We start from the raw sequence: 19,185 nt of genomic DNA on the forward strand, positions 1-19,185 counted from the left end.
GAGCCGGCATCGTCGGAGGCATCGCGCCGGTTGGCTTCCCTCGGCGCCGATCCGGTGCGCAGATAAGTTCTCACGGCGTCCATGGAAGGATGCACCCTCGCGTGCCACAGGGGTCGCTCGCCAGCTGTTCTGCTCCCGTCGGTCATGAAAAGCAACACGCGTGCTGGCCGATCGCGTGCCTCCACGCGTGGGGACCTTCGCCGATCCCGCTGGAGCTCATCCGCAAACCGCTGCACCTCCAGGTATAAGAGCGCGCTCCGGTTTGGGTCTTTTTTGCCCTGACCGCGCGCCTCTCCGGGCCGTTATTTGGGGCCGACGGGAACCGATCCCGCCGTGCCCCTTATAGCCACAGTCTGCGATGCCGATCGGATCGAAACGCGGCAGCCAATGGCCGGCCATGGGGTCTGACCCCCTCTTCCAAATGGCCCCGCATCGCTTAATGGATTCATGTCATGAGCCGCCATTTCGGCGCCATTACGCACGCCTCCCGTGGTGCGGGAGTGCGCCAACAATTCAGCGCTTTTTGCCGACCTCTGTTTATCGCTAGCTGCCGAGTCACCCTGCCGGCGCCATCGGGTCTCACGCGTAGGGCGTGTTCCGCCGAACGCACGGTTGCGCTGTCGATGGTTTACAGTAGAACGAGGAGGCAGCGACAACGCTTCTGATACAAAGGCTGGTATGAGTGCGAAGGCTTAGCCACCATGACCTCTGAAATGCGCCTCGTGCAACGCGTCGCAGCGTGTGTAAGCTACATTAGTAGTGATGTTCTAAAAGACCAAATATGTATGGATACAGAATGCCAGTTATTTGTTTTGTATTGCTCTTCAAGGTAACGCGACCCGAGCGCTTTTTTCTTCTAAGGTCTAAGTTATGCGCCCGTACAGTGAAGCATCTCAAGCAGAGCCATATAGCAAGGCAGAACCAGCAAAAGCAGAGTTTCGTGCAAAGTGGCGTCGTTCGGTCGAGTCCGCGGTTGCCTATGCAGGAGGGTGGCCGTGCAGCCCACCAACCATCTGCCATCCGTTGTATTTGCGTGAAATTGGTCGTCGGGTGCGACACCCGCCCTTCCCTCTCTCGCGGTGCACTCGACTCTGGGACACGATTAGAGCCCTGCCTTCCGGACTGCGAATCATTACGCGATGGCTAATGGAGGACGCTTGTCTCGAACCGCCGAACTGATGACGGAGAAAAAATTCATGAACCCAGCCCAGTGGCAAATATGTACGTGTGTATTTTTTGCGACTTTATTTTCCCACATGCGCGCAAGTTGTACGAACACTAATCTTTCACGCTGATTATAAACACGACTCCTATATACTACGACTCTTTGGAAAGATGTTACGGAACAGCACGCGTACTCGAGTACTGCAACTTGTCTGCTACGCTCATTGTAAGCATGAAAAATAAGAAAATATTCGAGTCGCTAACGGTGCGTCTATAAGACACTTCTTTTCGGGCGAGGCACGATGACGCCGGGGAGTGAACTTACTAACGCGATGGCTTGATGAAAGAAAACTGGCAGTCCCTTTCCCTAAGGAGAGAACAGACTATCACAAGGCACTGACATTTCTCATTACTGCTCACACCGTCAACGCCGGGTTTTTTAAAAATCGCGAGCCATGCATATTATGCACAACGCCGAGCCTCGGAGTGTCCTCATGATATTTCATAGCAAGCGCGCTCGACAAAACAAACATGGTACGCTCTCGCCGTAGACTCGGGACGGCAGCAAGCATTAGCGCAAGATCCGCAACCTCCGCATCACTTCGAGTGTCGATGCAGAAATTTCCGAGTGCGAGTTCCGTCATTACCGTCACCATAGTGACGCTTAACTCGTGGCCCTTAGAGGGATATTCGATTTCCTCATAACTCCCTCCGCGTTATACCATGTGGCATTATCTCACGAACAAGACGGTACGTGGAAGCCGGTAATCGAATCTAGAGGTGTGTCACACGCACATTGTTTTGCATTTTGCCGGGTACCTTCTCTCACGGTGCTGTGGGCGCGTTTACATCCGCAACTGCCCGAATATTGTTCCCGACTCTGTAATGAAGAGCCATTAATTAGATCAAGCTTTACCCAGAAAGGTATCTCTGCAGTAGGGACACCGTGGTCCACTGTATTTAACTCCTCCCGATTTGTCTGTTACACGGCGGCTGCGACAAAATTTATCGCGCCCAATTGGCAAACTCGATGCATTCGAAAGCCAATGAAAACATATCCGTATTTGCGAATAACAACGATTCGGGACCGAGTTTTAACGGCGCAGTATTCGACGTCACTCGAAAGTTTCGAATATTCGCATACCTCTGCTTCCGTTGTTTATTTATTTATTTACTTTTTTGCGAGCTTGAGTTCGCCTGATAACGAGTTAAAATTCTTAACTCACGCAGTTTGATGTAAGAGAATACAGTTTTTAAACAGGCAAGATTAACGAGTAGCAGTCATTAATGGAGGCGCTTAACGCTTAGTGGACCTTTGCAGGATGGATTCAGCAATAACGAGTTGAGCTCTTTTGCGATCATTTCTGACTCATAACGGGGGAACTTGGCGCACTCCCAAACTGGCAGGCGCACGGAGGGAATACAGGGCACGCACTATAGTCTTCCGATTGGATTAGCCGCTGTGGAGGGTTTCCTTTGGGCACACACTTAGAATTAACACACACCGAATGCTTCTATGGTGAGTGCGTCTGTCGTCGTGTAACTCCGAATACAGAGCTGTGTCACTTTGAGAGCCGAGCATTTGAAAAAGTCAACTTTATTAGCTCGTTTAAATTCTCGAGTGCGCAAGTCCGGCATGCGCTTTTATCTCTCTCGTTGCTTCACTTGGCACACCGCAGAGTCGGTGCATATATATATATATATATATATATATATATATATATATATACTGTGCCTTTCGTGTAGAGCCGAGATACGCAGCAGAGAACACCAGACTGGATATCGGCCGGCTGTTTGAACGTACGCTTCCCCATAGCCATGCACGTCTTTGTACTGTAGTGTACACCCACTGGAACTTCGAAGCGGCGGGTTCTCTGGTTTCTACAGCATACTGCGTCGCGACGGTCGTACTTAGCGCATTACTTTTTTCTTCACCATTGTGCAGCACTCCATCGCACCTTTTTTTCTGCACTGAACACGGTTGTGTGGGCATAGAGAGACGCAGTATAACCGTTTGCGTCGGTTGTGAGGTGCTCGACCTTGTTTTCGCTTGCGGTTCGCGCGTGCTGCGGTATCGCAACAAGCAGCGCACTGTGTCTCGTCGTGCTTTCTTTCTATTCTCCTGCTGCAGCCCTCGGTTTCCCTGTGGCGCGAAAAAGAAAGGAAGAGCGCCAGTCGTGCAGAAAAAGGCACGCGTATGTTCTACCGTTCAGCTTATGCTACAGCCACTAAGCCCGACCTCTCTGCCTTCTAACTCTCTCGTCTTCCTGCCTCGTTGCGTGCGCTGCGCCTGCAAGCGAGCAAAACGTTTCTTTTCACCTGGCACAGCCATCCGGCAAATGCTTTGAGACGCAGCTGTAGTGGACACAACTCCAGATTCGCTACCCTCACAGCTGATCGCATACGCTTTTCAGCGAGGGACGGAGCTGGTTGTTGCGATAATTGAGCGTAGGCTTGCGTTGTTCGTTGGCGTGATAATATACAGCACATCCGTATATTGTGCAATTCTTCACGCTTTTTTGAGTGGTTTAAAACTGCTTTATAGCGAACTAGCTTGTGCGGTGAGAGTAGTGTAGCATGTACGAACAAATTTCGGTCGATGCATCCGAATGTGGCTGTAGCAAACTTACAGGAAGCAGTCTTGTATAAGTGATTCGAAATATTAGGCGCGAAGTGGACACGGACGGAAATACCAGGTGCTATTTATAAAGACAGTGTTGTCACGTTTCATTGCTACCACGTTTCATTGCTGCGCAGTCACGTTCAGATACCGCAACTCTTTCTGTGGTAAAGATACGGAGGCCACACTCACGCAGCAATACCGAATCATGCAATACCAACACGCCCAGTTGATCACCCTCACATCTTGTATAAGCTAGCGCTTTATTTCCTTTTTTTACACGTACACGCCTTAGATGGGCGAAATGAATCCGGAGTGCCCCGCTATGCGTGGTAATCATATCGTTTAAAGGGTAGCTCCGGTGCATTTTCGACCACATTGAGATGATGCCGTTTTCAAATAGTATTAAGTCCTGTAGGAGCAAGGGTGGTTCATTTTGCTGAGACTCGTCAATAATTTTGAACAAGCAATAAACGATAAGTCGAAACCGAAACATGGAGCTGCTCCATGCTGGGTATGCGATGACGTCACGAAATACGCTACCTACCGCTACGGCTGGCCAGGGTGTTAACATAGCACACTTGCTTCTTCTATCGCGTGAAAATCAAGCTGGCGCTGTCATCCTACGCGGAATCAAGCCGTGCCAGCCCGTCTCAACTTACTAGTGGCGAGTTCAGCGATGATTGCAACCTGAGCGCGCAAGCATCGCCTTTTGATTTCAACCTGCCGGCGCGTGAAGTAGCTGACATGTCCCGCATCGATCTCATCGTTGCTCAGTATTGTGCGTGCTTACTGTAAGACCCGATGTCAACGACGACTAATGCGCTATGCAGCTAACAAAACCGAACAACTTTGCTCGCGTCGTCGCCGCCGCCTCGTAGAAGAAAGCGCGCGCTGCAACCGTCTGCTGGGCGAGGCGGGGTTGGAAAAAGAGTAGGCACGCTACGTCACATACACAGGGTGGCCCGCGTTAACACGCGGGATTCCGGAATTGGCTACCAATCTTAAAATTAGTTTTTTAAAGACATAAATCACTTACGGTTGTATAATCTGGCACATATCATCAGGGTACCGAAGAGAACATATGCTGCAAGTTTGATTGAAATTGGTGCACACACACGGCACGCACTAAAATAGTGACGGGATGCCTACGCAAGCAGTCAGCATGAAGGTTATTGTATAGCTCTTGTCACAGTATCAGTGAAGACAAATTATGCAGTCTGTAAACAGCCCAATTTTCCTGTAACTGGGTTCGTTGCAATCGGGACTGCAACCAAACTCTGGTTTCCGTCCTTTTAGGCACCGTGTGCACCTTGTTTTATCACCGCGTACTTCCTGGTTTTATAAAACGTTGACCAGTTGTTACATAATCTTTCAGTGTAGTAATTTGTCTTACACAGAGCAGGCGGACACATCACTTGAGTTGTGCCTCTCTTGTCACGGTTGTTTCTTTCATTCCTTTGTAATAGTATAGAAAAATGTAGTAGGAATACGTTTTGCTAATGGCGCTGTAACTAACAGTGATGTTAACTTTTGGACTACAAGGCCAACGGTTAAAAAAGAGGTTTAACGATAACGCGAAAATAGGAGTAGTTGAAAATGGAAGAACGGCTGATCACACGGTGGGCGGGAAGTAACTCCCCATTGAAAATTGTTTATAACTTCTTTAACGCTTAACTAAATTTAATGAAACAAAAAGCAATTTGTTCTTTACAATCGGATAATTGTTATGCATTGCTAAAATTCCACGTAAGCCCTATCATAATTCATTGGTTTTCGTAAACGGTTTGAGATGTTTGCGACGAACTTATGCGTATATTCCTGCGGCGCGTTTGCAAAAGCTTTGTGAATTCGCTCCTCAAATTCATGAAGATATTTGAATGGGTGTTATTCTATGAACTGCCTATTTAGCCCACTCCCGGAGGAAGAAGTCGCAGGGCTTCAGGACTCCCTGCAGGCCATTTTGAAGCAGGCCCAACAAGCTTGCTTCAAAATGTGTCCCGAATAACCTGTGGACCCACAACTTTCGTATCGATCAGCGATACCTGCGATGACATAAATGAGATGTCATGTAATGAATTCTCAGATTTTAAAGAATAAAATGGTTATTGTTTCGTTGAAATTGATATATATATATAAAATTCGGCAGATCCCACGCGTTTTGGGAATCGGTTTCATGCGAAGCAGTCAGCGAGTACTTCTATGCTGTATTTTGTGGCTTTGAGCCAAGCGTTGCGAGGTCGATCGACGTGTTTTTGTAAGTTCAGTAGGGTGTTGTCGAAGCAGCGTTTCGTGTGAGTGAAGCTTCACTGTGTGCTGCCTGTCTATACCGCTTGCGTAACGTTCACCTCTTTCTAAAACTTTCTAGAATGCTCAAAGCGTGTGGGAAGTAGCTTGATGTTGCGTTTTACTTAAAACCTGTACTAGTATTTTGTAGCGATGCGTTGTGCCTTTTTTTTTTTTTTAGTCCTATCATCCACCGCTCGCAGCCGCATGATACCGTTGATAGCGTGTGAGAACCGTCGCTCTGACCACTGGTCAAGCGCGGAAAGCACGCAAAGGCATCGGAAAAGGCATCGCTAAAAAATGCCGGTCCTGGATCACAGCTATGTCAGTGTATACAGTGTTCGAGCTTGCACGAGTATGTTAACTTCGCATTTGTTTCGAAGTAAATGTTCAGCGTTTAATCTCCTGTTCGCTCTTTGTGCAGATTCATTCGTGAACAGCCAGGAATGGACGCTCAGTCGATCTGTGCCCGACATACGCTTGGTAAGTCTCGCTATATCTATGTATTCTTTCTTTTTTATTCACGCTTTATGATATACAGTGGTCCACGCATCTTTAAAAAAATGTTAACTGCAATTTGACTGTCGCACGTACAGTATTTGTCAGAATTATACGGGCTGCGTTGCGTGTGAAGGCCACGCCGGCTACAGCCCGTTTTATTCATTCATTTTTGTATCGTAGTTATTTACGAACACTGCATCTCCAGATGTGGGCTTTTGACAGGATTGCTGGGTTTTGCGAATTGGCCAACAAGCGAACAAAGAAATAGCTGGGAAAAGAAGCGCATATTTTATCAGTGCGACACAATGTCTCACTCGAACCGGACATAACATACACATTCGAAAAGAACACACGGTGCTTGTCGCGTCACTTCTGAGGGTGTAGAGGTGGCTTTGAAACGGCTCCAGTTTGCGGGGTGGCGCTTTGTCGGTGGTGGCGGTGGTTGTTCTCAATTCATATACCTTTACCTTGTCGCCTATACTGCATAGATGGAAATTACCTGCGAGGTAAAAGTTTCCTATGGAGCGTCAAAAGTCCCAACACGCTGGGGCATGGTGTCCGTCACCTCTGCAGTGGACATAGGAAGACAGCTGAACCAACGTTACTAGTGTTCTAGTAACGTTGAGCTGAACGGCGTACACGGGGAAAGCGCGATGTAGTAGCCCGCACAGCTTCCACATTGCATTGGCCGTCGCAGTGTTCGATTGCCTGCTTTCTACATTCACTTGGAAAATTCTTTTTCACAACTCATGCCAGATTTTGCGTGAACATTGCACGGACCAAAACGCGAGCTGCATGTATACTGATTGTTACTCTATTCAACGTGACACGATACATCAAGTGCGCCACTAAGTTAAAGGGACACTAAAGAGAAACACGGTTTTTCTCATATTGGTAAATTACTCTTTACAATTCTCAAATCGCCACACTTACCGCGAGAAGCCGCTTGGTAAGTGAGGAAAAGGTCAAAGAGAAAATGAGGGTGGCGACGTGACCCCCAAATTCCCGCAACGAACGTCGTGACGTCATAGATTTTGACGGCGTGTACTAGCGCCTACGTAGTTCCTAATCTGTAAAAATGAAGTAGATCGTCCACTGAGGGGGCCGTAGACTCAACGTACCAAGTTTCAGGAAATTTAGTTGAGCCAATGTCGCCAAAATACGAAAAATGCACTTTGTAGCCCGTGACATCACGCGCGGAGATTTCGGCGCGAAATTTAAAAATGAATCTTTGACGTTCATTTTCTCCTCAATTACTAAACATACGATAGGAAAATTAACGACATTACAGTTCTCGGAGAGCACTTAATCAATCTAAATCGATTCATTCCTTCGCTTTTGTGTCCCTTTAACGCGGACTGTGTGTTTAACGCGGAGTCGTTTGACGGTAAAAATTGTTATTTAATACAATCGAGGAGCGAAAATTTTCTCTTTTCGAGGTTCTGACGGGTTGCCTCATGCCTATGTAATATACAAATGTTTCACTTAGGAATGTAGCATTTTTTTCCCTTTTACGCAGAACGTAGATGCTCTTACATGCGTCATTTGTTCGCTTTATTTATAAAGTCAGGTTGCTATAGCGTTCCAGAATTCTGTGCGCAAATATACGATTCATAATGCATTTATCCACTGGTATGTACACTACGGTCCTCTGTTAAAGGGAACACTCTAATTAGCACCTTTCATTTTGCTGGCCCTCTAACAGGAAGTGGACAGGGAAACATTGTTCATACACTGCACGAGTCTGTCAAAAAGAGGCTGAACTGTGAACCACCAGTAGTTTTACGCAAATCTAAGCCACTATGTTTTCGCAAGAGAGCGAAATCCAAACATGCCCTGCACGCAAGTGGTCCCTTTAACAGTGGACCCGTTTGTACACGCCGGAGTACCGACCCACTCAGCGATAGGCTGCAGCACTGGCCACGTTAAACACTGCAGGATATATATATATATATAGTTAAATAACTGGTTGGCCCAGACTTTCGGGCTGTGCAGGAGTCGACGTCTGAACAGCACCGAATATGATGAGAAAAATACGCGGGATACGTCGGTGGCATTCTTTCTGCTCGCAGCGCAAGCACCGTGGAAAAAGCCAGCGCTCGCGTTTCTATGTGCATTTCCTTTTTTGTTGTTTTTAGCCTTCAGCGCCGCTGCTGGCATAATGGGCATGCATTTATATCCAAATTTGAATATTCTCCGATTGCGCTCAGTAGCACGAGCTGCGCCTGCATTCGCCAGTCTGTGTGTACACCGTCTCGGCGTGCAGTGCTGCATCGATTGTGCTCTCCGGGGCGCAGTGTCCGTGCATAAGCATGTAGCCTTCTTTTCTCATCGGCTTCGTGTACACCTTGTACGAGGGGTGCACACGTGTATTCTTTGTATTCCGGCGAGTATATGACCAACCCTGCTCAAGGCCAAGGGCTGTGCCGCGAGATCGCAGGACGATGCGCGGCAGCACTGCCTAAGTGGCGGCACTGTCGGCACGCGCTGCAGGGTATGCTAATGCGACTCCCCGCCGCTGTGCTTCACGCTCGGCTGTGCTTGGCGGCGTCCCATTGTCGCGTACCTCCTCTCGTCATCGCTAACGGAAGGCGGCTAAAAAGCGCGCACTCGTGCTCTTGCATTGGAAACGCGGTGCGGTGCTATTTTCAGACACTGTAATCGGTGCGTGTCATCGTGGCCGAGTCGGCTGCTTTTCCTCGTGTGTCGCGTCTGCCTCCGCCGGTGGTCGCAGATGCACATCGCACACATGGACGGATGCAGTCGTAGATAACTGATTTCAATCCGGCCCCATTTTGCTTGTATAAACACTACAGAAGCATTTCATCGGATCCACTAAACACGTAAAACAGTGGTTTACTTTGATGTGAAACTGAAAACATGTTTATAAAACAGAGAGCTTTAGTAACTGACATTCCGTGGCGGTAATGCTATAGTCGGTGACAACCTAAGAATAAAAAGTAAACTATACCGCTGTCCATTTGTATTATGCGCGTCCAACTACGGCCGATCTTTACATTCACGTAACGGTTAAGACGAACCAATGAAAAATGCAACATGGCGCCGTTCGCGAAGAGAGGCGAGGTACCAGGGGCGTAGCCAAGGGGGGGGGGGTTGGGGGGGTTCAAACCCCCCCCCGAAATTTTTCAATTTTGCTTACGTATATAGGCACGCACACATACAAACGCACGCGCAAACATACATAAAGTATGGTTGAACCCCCCCCCCCCCCCCCCCCCCCGAAAAAAATTTCTGGCTACGCCCCTGCGAGGTACCGCTGCACCGAGACCGACATCCGTCATTTCGAATTTCCTGCGGCGTTTGTTTCTTCCAGAAGATGCTATTTCCTCCTGTTATTCGCACGTACCCAGCATCGTCCTCGCCGGTCGTCATCCGATGCAGTAGAAGCTTGTGACTGTGCCGCGTTTCAAGTGCACCGAAGCGTCAGCATGCAGCTCGGAGTGTTTTACAAGTGTTTTAGCGCGTTCCGTCGTTTCGGCAGCGTCAAGTTGCAACACGGCGTGTGTTCCCTCCATCGCTCGGATACATCAAGCATATCGCCTGAGGGCCACCACATCGACGATTGTCGTCGCGTTCATTCGTGTGCAGTGAGGTGAAAGTGAAGTCGGAATGTGCGCGTCTGTGTACGATTTACCGCCCTCAAAAGCCATGGCATTAGCGTTGCCACATGTGCGCGTGTGTGTGTTGCTTGGAGCTCGCGACGTGGGAATCTTGGTGATCTATTGAGATATGCGCCGTGCTGTGCGCCTATATAAGCGACGTATGTGCGGACGAAGCGTGAGAGAAAGAAAGCGACCAACATAACCCGTTAGCGCAACACAATGCGAAAGTAAACAAACCAGGTGTGGAGAATATGCAGCGGTGTGTGCATTATAAGAAGATAATTGTGGTCATCTGATGCGTTTGTGATTTTGTGACGTGTGCCTATTGGCGCAGTTGTGTCGTATCAACGGAATTTATTTCCACCAGCCCAGAATGATGTGCTAGGTTGAAGTGTCCGTCGCGTAAGTATCGCGCTCGATGCACGAACGCCTTGCAATGAGAAACGCCGTGCGAGGTAATCGTTGTCTACGAACCGTGAAATGATGCGCTCGCTGTGACACGTCGATTGCATAAATCGTTATCGTAACTGAAGTGACGCCGCTAAAACTATTATTGAGTGAAATACAAAGCGTTTGTTTTTAATGGCGTTGCATCATATTTCACGGTATGATATTTGGAATCCCTGTTTTTGTCTAACGTGCGTTTTTTAGCATTTCGCGTGTATTGTGTGCATGTATTACGCGATGATAATTTGTTTATATTAAACTCGTGAAGCGTATAGTGCATAGACCGTTTTTTTAAGCGCTTATTTCTTCTTCTGAAGCCTCACCCCCTCACTATGCTTCACGCACAAATGAGGAGGGGGGAGCCGGAGAGCTGGGGCTTGACAATGTATATATACGAAAGGAATGTACTTACTGATTGTGTCCACCGAGATTGCCTATGTAGACATTTATATGTTTTCCTTTTTTTATTCGAGGATGCACGTGCTTTTTCTATGTCCGAGTGTATATTTGACATCTTTTGGCCTCCTGATTTTTTCATTTCTACATTTTTTCTTATTTATTTTTTGTCGCTCTACCTGCGCGGAGGACGATGCTATGAAAGCGCATCGAAACCTCGTAAATTTTCCTTTGATAAAGATTGGTCTCCGATCAAACGTTGACAAGTAAACTCTTTTGAGAAGCGTGTATCCTTTTCCTATTTGTCTAACGGCAACCGATGACAGCCTCTTCACAATCTACGTGTAGATATGTATATACCTTCGCGCAGATACACACGTATATAGAAGGTAGGGGCCCCTCTTCCAGTAAAAGTGGGCCCCCCTGCTGTAGTGCCGACTGGGGCGACGCAGGTATGTAATAAATAAGTAATAAATTAACCAAAAACCTGAACGTCCAAGGTCTTAAGGGGTAATAGCAGTGCCAGTGCACGTTGTCGAAGCAAGAAACAATCCCACATAAAGCTTTTAGTCAACTCCAATTCAGCCGCGTACATCTCCTGGGCGTGAAAGTAACGGTAACGCACGCAATAGCCCCCACAGTTAAACGCCATGTGTGCAACATGCTTTTATTTCGATGAACGTCAAATGAAGCCTTGGCGTCTTCCTCAAACACGATTACAAGCACGGCGACTAGAGACGCAAATGCGCTATTTACGGCAACGCAAGAGTCGAAATTCACAAAGGCGATCTCGGACCACTTCGCCATACTTCGCTTTGAGTCACAGTTGCCATAGTTACAACAGATAGTGAAGAAAACTGGCGGCGAGAGTTTCGCAAAAAAAAATTACAAACGGCCTTGATAGACGTGATTAATGTCCCTGTTTGGTTCTGTGAAACCGTGAAATAACGATTCCTTTATTTTAAGTTTTATGTTAAATCTGGCATTCTTTGTTTTAATACCACATTAGGTACTGCTCAGAAACATCGCCTTTGAGATGTACATTACATTTTCGTATAGACTCCGAGATGAACGCGGCGGGGGGTGCAATTTAAACAACACATATATTGTTATGCTGGCGCTGAACTCCGTGCCTTCACAATTTATTTTATCTAGCTTTGCTTTCTTTATTTCAATATGAGTGCAGTATTGCAAAATAAGGTTTATATGAGTGAAAATTACTGCCATTGTTTAGGAACTACTTCGTTTGTACCGCGGAGGCATGCAAAATATGAGCAATGCGGCCTCGTGGGCGGAGCTTATATTTATTCTTAGGTTGTCACCGACTATAGGTGCGGTGACGTTGTTCGCAGAGGTCTAATCGAGATTGTCGTGCACGTTTCATCCGGCTGCGCTTGAGGCAGGCCAGCGATCGCAGTGTGACGGAGTGATTCCGTGTGGCATGACATATCGTGACACACGCCCGCCGTCTGGGTATACTGACACTGCTGGGTTTGTGGAAAGAGGTACAGTAATAACCTCTATAGAGTGCTCTGTTGCTTGAAAGCGTGTTTGGAATGGCTTTCAGGATATCATTAAACGCAAGCACTCGCGGCAACGAGCCAAAGGGTATCGCACGCTCCCTGAGCCTTTACGTACACTGTATAGGCCAGCGCGTTTATTGTCGAGGGTGTGGAGGAAGGCGACTATCGAGAATGCAGCCGTTCTGTAGAACATGGCTCCTGTATACATACAGCAACAGCTAACTTGTCCCAGGTAAGCTATGGCTATCCAGCGAATGTTAACTGAGGCCTCCTTGCGTGTAATTCTTTCCATGCTTCGCCGGAATCCTTTCGGTGAATGTGTCTTTAGTTAGCAGCATGACTCACCCTACTGTAAGCTGCATACTTCGTCTTGTGGGGACGGCATAATTAAACTTATGCAGAGCGTGCAAACGACGTCGTAGGCGCAAGGGACAATACGCAGCGGTGTCCGGTAAACTATATCTCGCAAACCATCCCGCTGCCTTCGTGACTTTTATCTCGCTTTAACTAAAGAAAGTTCGCCAAGGCTGTACTATATAGACTATTGCGACGAAATTCAGACTTTTCGCAGTAATGAAAGTTTTATTTAACGATGTTTTTTTTTTGACAGCTTATAAATATCATCATTAGCTGCGGCTCCACACGCAGTCGAGCGCCTTTATAACGAAATCGTCGGTGGCTTAGAAATACTTAGTTGTACAGGCGAACTCGTTGCATAGATTGATCGCTCGCGTGTCAAGCAGTTGTGTACGTAAAACACCAACGTCACAACACCAGCATCTGTCATGAATCGGCATTTACTGTAAGGTCACGCTCCAATGACGTCGGTCCTAGAAAACGTCTCCAGCTTTCCATTTTTGAAGCTGCGAGAAAGCACCGTGTCGTGACGGCCGCCGTTGCCGTGACGGAATATTGGACGACTTCGTGCATCCTGCTGCCTGATGCTCGCAATGTGGCCGTGATATAAGCAATCATCCTTTATATAGCCATTGCAAACGCGTTCGTATACGTATGCTGCTCAACTGTTCCGTTCAGGCAGCACGCATCTTTCGTCGACTGAGGAACATCGAAACGCAAGCGCGTGCCAAGTACAGCCTGCAGCCTGTTTTAGATCTGACTATATATATGGCGACACTATGGAATGCGTGGCAGCGGAGAAATCGTGTTTGTCAAACTATTTCACCGATTGTGATGAACGACAAAAAGGTTGAAAACCCAAGGACTCTAGGAAAGAAAGTTTTATTTACACCGTCTGTTCAAAAAGTTCTACTAATTTCTATGTTGAAGAAACAGTGGTTTACCATGCACTCCAACTCAACAGCCAAAAACGACGTCCCAGGTCTGTGAACTGCACCTAATAATGAATATGAAGCGAATAGAACCTGTCAATACGCAGAACTCTAAAATACAGCTGCAATACCTAATGAAGCAAGGAATAGCGTATATAGGGGCGTTATTTGTAGTTTTTACCTTTAGTTTAGTAATTAAATTGACATCAAGCGGTGCCCCGCGTTACGCGGCGGCGCAGTCATCACGCCGTCCAAATGGGAGGCTGCATGCTATTACCAGCTGCGGACGCGAAGGGCAGCTATATGGGCAGTCCAACGGGCCCGCGACGCAGCAGAGAGACTTGGTCTTTCTGTTCCGACGTGGGAGCGGCCCGCAACGTGCTAGAGCGCGTTCCCAGGGACCATAATGAAGTCCATTCATCCATCAAGCGAAAATGGAGGAAAAGACAACCCACCGGTTGTGGGTTCGATTCTCATCGGCGACGAGTTGTACTTTTCCTCCACTTTAGTTCATTTTCCCTTTGTGTAATGCTTCCTATACACTTCAATTTAAGATCGCAAGCTACAAACCCTATTAAGAACTCGTTGCTGGGCGAGTTTATGAATACTTGGCGGCCATAGATCATTCGTTAGCGCTTATACCCAGTCGTCTCTCGTGTGTTCGTCGTCTTTAGCGCTAAAATCAGGATGTCGCCAAACCCTAGTGCCGTCAATACTGCGGTAATACTGAGACGCTATTGTTCGGCTCCATTATCGTTTTAACAAAAGCCCGTTTCGTTGCTTGAAGCAGAGAGCAAACTGTAACGCCCACGTACTTTGTCGCACGCTTTAGAAGGAAAAAAAAATTGGCCGCGTATCTGCGTGCTTCGCTGCAAATGTCGTGTAAAGACGATAGAAGAGGCGCTGTGTGAGATATGGACGCCATCTGGCAATACGTCGGGCAACATGAGTGCTGTGTTGCGTGCTGGTAGTCCCGGCGCAGCAGCAGGCGAAGACCGGCGGTGACCAACGCGACCGGCGGAGACGCCAGCCAGCCTGAAAACGCGGTTTGGCGCGAAGCGCTGAAGCAGAGAAACGTCCTCACTCAACGAGTACTCTCCACACACTCTTTTATTTACACGTCGCCTGGGTAAAACAGGAAAGCCAGAGCGGCGCCCACAACCGGCAGCCTGAAGGCCGCCCACAACGCTGCTTTTTCATTTTTTAAATACTTTTTTTCACCTTCTTGGCCTTCTCAAAACTAAAGTTTTTCAACACCAACCCATGGCATTCGTACAGTGCAACAGAACCGAAACCGAAACACAACAATGAGCTCGTGCGAAGGGCACGGAGGAAGGCAAATTTCAGCGCATTCGCATTTTCAGCTTTGTTGAAACAGTGCTGACTAGACGACGACGAAGTAAAAACCGAAACACAACAATGAGCTCGCGTAGACACGGAGGAAGCCAAGTTTCGGCGCAGTCGCATTTTCAGCGCAGCTTAAGAAACTAGGGTCTCTAAAATTACGTATCTATGTATTTTCTATTAAAGGAACACACCACCTAATACTTACCTAGTGATGTTGCGCCTCAGATATGCGTAATGTTTGCTTTTTGATCAACCATGTACACAAGCGTGAACCTAGTGAGCCGTTCACGATGGCTGGCCCTTGTGCAAGTGGTTCAACTTTGGCCGAGTGGCTGAATCGAGGGACGTGCCGACAAACAGAAAGACAGACAGAAGGACAGACAGAAGGACAGACAGAAAGACAGACCAAAATTTCTGCGTTTAAGTTCCCCAAGAAAGACTATCGTCTTTAATAACTGAGATGATGTCATCCTGAAAATTCGTTGTTAGTTGACACGCACTGCGATCTCGCCAGCTGCAATTCGTAAATTACTACGTATACAATAAAACAAACAATCGAGTCGCACACACCCCGCCCTGTTACTACCCCAAATTTGGTCTCGCCAGATTCCTGGATTTCGAAACGTACTGTCTCGCAGCCACTGGTTAATCTGAGCGCTTCTGCGAATCAAGGCAGACCGCCGTTCGATCGAATGGCTCGAGCAATCACGGAGATGCCGTTGTGTGTTCCACAAACTCGTCAAAGAAAGTTGGAAAGTTCGGAATATTTTTAGTTCTCACGAACGAACATAGCCTCGGAAATCGTAATTCTATTGTGTAGTTTCTTGCGGACCTTACGTGGCCTATTAAATCGGAATCACCGTGCCTTAGTTATAGAACTAGTCTCAGATACCGTCGGTGTTTGTGGCCGACCGTATACGCGTAGAAAACAAAAAGTGCGACAAATTACTCTGAGGGGGAGCTGTCGTGTGTACGAAGCGTCTGATCAATCTGAGCCGTATCGACGCCTGCGCTATGTCTAATATGAACGTAGGACGCTTTCCATATATACGTACCGCTCTGATTTGGAGGGAATTTGTGAACTGCAGACGTACGAGTCTTAAGGCATTATGATTATCGTCACTAAATCCTGGAATGTCGAGGAATCCTGTATGTACTTTCGTTGAACCTAACATTGCCGTCTGGGGCAAACGAAGTTCACTCAATACACTCACTGTGAGGAAATTTATCTGTATATGCCTAAAGAATGGCCTGTCATCATTGCAGCAAGGCGCAGAAAAAACGGCTGTACAGTCGGGTACTAACCGCACACGACGAGCTGAATTATTAAACTCCATTAATAGAAGCTTTTAGCGTTTTTTTATGAACAAAACTGTCTAGTAACTGAGTTTATCAGCTCTCAGCTAATAACGCTGTCTAACAACGGACGCTTATTAATGAAAGAGCTAAAAGCGTTTTTATTATTAAACTTGAGTTGTTAGATCGCCCTCGCGTCCTGTGCCCTTCGTATATTTAGGTGCGTTCCGTCGTTTTCCGCGCTAATTCAAAATACTCAACGAACATTGTAGCGCCGGTTTCGATGCCGCGGCACAGGAGGTCGCATTTCGACGAAGGCGCAGTGCTCAAGACCCGTGTACTATGCGACTGTCGGTGTACGTTAAACAACCCCAGGAGATCCAAATTATTCGGAGCCATCGACTACGGCGCATCGCATAGCCCGAGTCGCTTTGGGTCGTTAAAAATAAAAACCCGATAAACCAAACAACCAGCATTTTAAGGCATTTTTTTTATTGTTTCCTTTGAAGAAAATGGACGGATGCCTTTGTTTGTCGAGAAACGGACTTGTTCCATGCATACATACTACACGGTCTTCGCGTAAGCCTACACGCAGGACGACCGAACACGAAAGCAGCCCAATATATATACACAGCCGAGGACGTCACGCACACATCATTATTATGCTCTCGCTAAGTTCGATCCAAGCACGAGCGATGGGCGTGGATCGCCGACGAACAACATGCGTAGCCCATTCCGATAATATGCCTCGTGTATGTGCGTGTTGTGTGAACATGTTCGACAACGTTGTTCGCTGTCTCAATGGCGATTGCGCGTGCTGTTCGCAGGGCATTGTGGGCAGCCTGACAAGCGGAAAGTCTGCCCTGGTTCACCGCTACCTCACCGGTTCCTACATGCAGGACGAGTCCCCAGAAGGTATACACGACCTCTTTTCTGTTTATACACCACGCACTCGACCCGCTGATGGCTTGAAGGTAACTCAAGCGTGTATACTGCGGTGGATCGAGATCCGAGATGGCTTAACGCGGTGCCTTTTAACCGACGGATTCCCTCGGCTATGGAACTCTAGTTGTACTTTGCACTATTTTCTGTGCGAATGAGAAAGTTATTGCCCTTGTTCAGTTAACATGTATTCAAAGCAACGCACGTGACGTTATATGAGCTCTTTTGAGAGAGAGACGAAGAGTAGATGTACAACGCGCGGTGTACGACATCTTGTCTACAGCCGCCTGTTGTCTTTGAAAACGAATGCTTACGTCGCCTTCACCCGCGATGAGTTCTCCGGACGACATTACAGAACGGTTGCTACCGACATATCGGTCACAAATTAAAGTGGTGTAATACTCGTAGCAGCTTCGGTCCCCAGACGCAAATGCGTTGCGACGTCATCAGGCAGAACATATCGATTCTTCATCTCTGAACTGCGTCGTCATACAGACAACGTTACACGATGCCAGCAAATTTCGGCTGTAATGTCGCCACGGCAACGTGGACGACGCCAGGCACGTCATTTCGCTGCTGACGTTGTTATCGAAAAATTGTCGGCTGTACCCTCTAAGCTCGATCCTTGCTCTTCATAATCCGCTTACGTGGAATAAGCGAAAGAGCTTCGACAGTTAAGTGAGTGTGTGTCAGAACTCGTTAATGACTCATTTTATATTGAACAGATGGCACACAGTTTACCGACCGTGATCACCCAATTTTTCCATAGTTTTTCTTCCCCGCGCAGCACGTACAGGTGCCGGTGTCGTCAATTTCGTTGAGATCAGACTTTAGATTTATAGCCTCCACTATAACTTCAAAGCGCAATAAAGTTGTCGGAGCATATATATGTCTGCATATATAGTGACGAGCCGTCACTATATATATTTACATATAGGGAGCTTTATCAAACCGCGACAGTATATGCTCGACTAAGTACTGCATACAGGTTATGCCTCTTCGTGCAAGAGCTGTTATCTGTTTTTTCGCAGGTGGTCGCTTCAAGAAGGAGATCGTGGTGGACGGCCACAGCTACCTGCTGCTCATCCGGGACGAAGGCGGACCCCCCGAGCTGCAGGTGAGCGGTTATTTTTTTTTTACGTTATTCGGCCTTGAGTGCCATAGCGCCACCGATACAGCGGCTCTGCATGCATGCAGAGGCCGCACGTGGTCAGCTGCCTTGTGGAACGCGTGAACAATACAATCCTGTTGCTTTCTTCTACTAGTCCCACGTTTTTACGCGCTATTTGTTTCCAGAATGAATTACCAACTCGCCCAACAGTCCATCCTTCTGAATACAATTGGGGTGATTAACAGAACGGCTCCATCTTTCTTTGCCACATTCGTACGCGCCCAATAGACAACACCAAGGAAGTAGTAGGTTTAAGTTTCATTATTATTATTATTATTATTATTATTATTATTATTATTATTATTATTATTATTATTATTATTATTATTATTATTATTATTATTATAAAATATGGGAATGACAAAAGGAATGAAACGACGAAGAAACAACTCGCTGCAAGGAGGGAACCACGTACGCATTGCAGGTGCGATGTAAAGGTCCACCTCAGGAGACAAAGTCGGCTGGGAGAGTGTCGTGTTGAGTGTAATTCGTTGAATAGAACGCGCGAAAAAAAGAAAACAGTATTGAGGTGCTGTGGGCAGGGCGTGATGTCGCTCGAAACGTCGGTCGATCACTTCAC

At 47.3% G+C, this 19,185-nt stretch overlaps 1 protein-coding gene across 5 annotated transcripts in view; it reads left to right on the forward strand.

Moving 5' to 3' along the window:
- Window positions 1–19,185, forward strand: part of LOC119394483 (centaurin-gamma-1A) — a 294,264-nt gene that overhangs the window by 218,911 nt on the left and 56,168 nt on the right. For all 5 annotated transcript variants that reach the window (XM_037661788.2, XM_037661786.2, XM_037661785.2 and 2 more), the window contains exons 2-4: window positions 6,495–6,553; window positions 17,320–17,407; window positions 18,466–18,551. In XM_037661788.2, the coding sequence (XP_037517716.1) occupies window positions 6,495–6,553; window positions 17,320–17,407; window positions 18,466–18,551 (233 nt within the window). The remainder of the gene's footprint in view (window positions 1–6,494; window positions 6,554–17,319; window positions 17,408–18,465; window positions 18,552–19,185) is intronic.

Source organism: Rhipicephalus sanguineus, chromosome 5, assembly GCF_013339695.2.
Source record: "Rhipicephalus sanguineus isolate Rsan-2018 chromosome 5, BIME_Rsan_1.4, whole genome shotgun sequence".
NCBI classification, from domain to species: domain Eukaryota; kingdom Metazoa; phylum Arthropoda; class Arachnida; order Ixodida; family Ixodidae; genus Rhipicephalus; species Rhipicephalus sanguineus.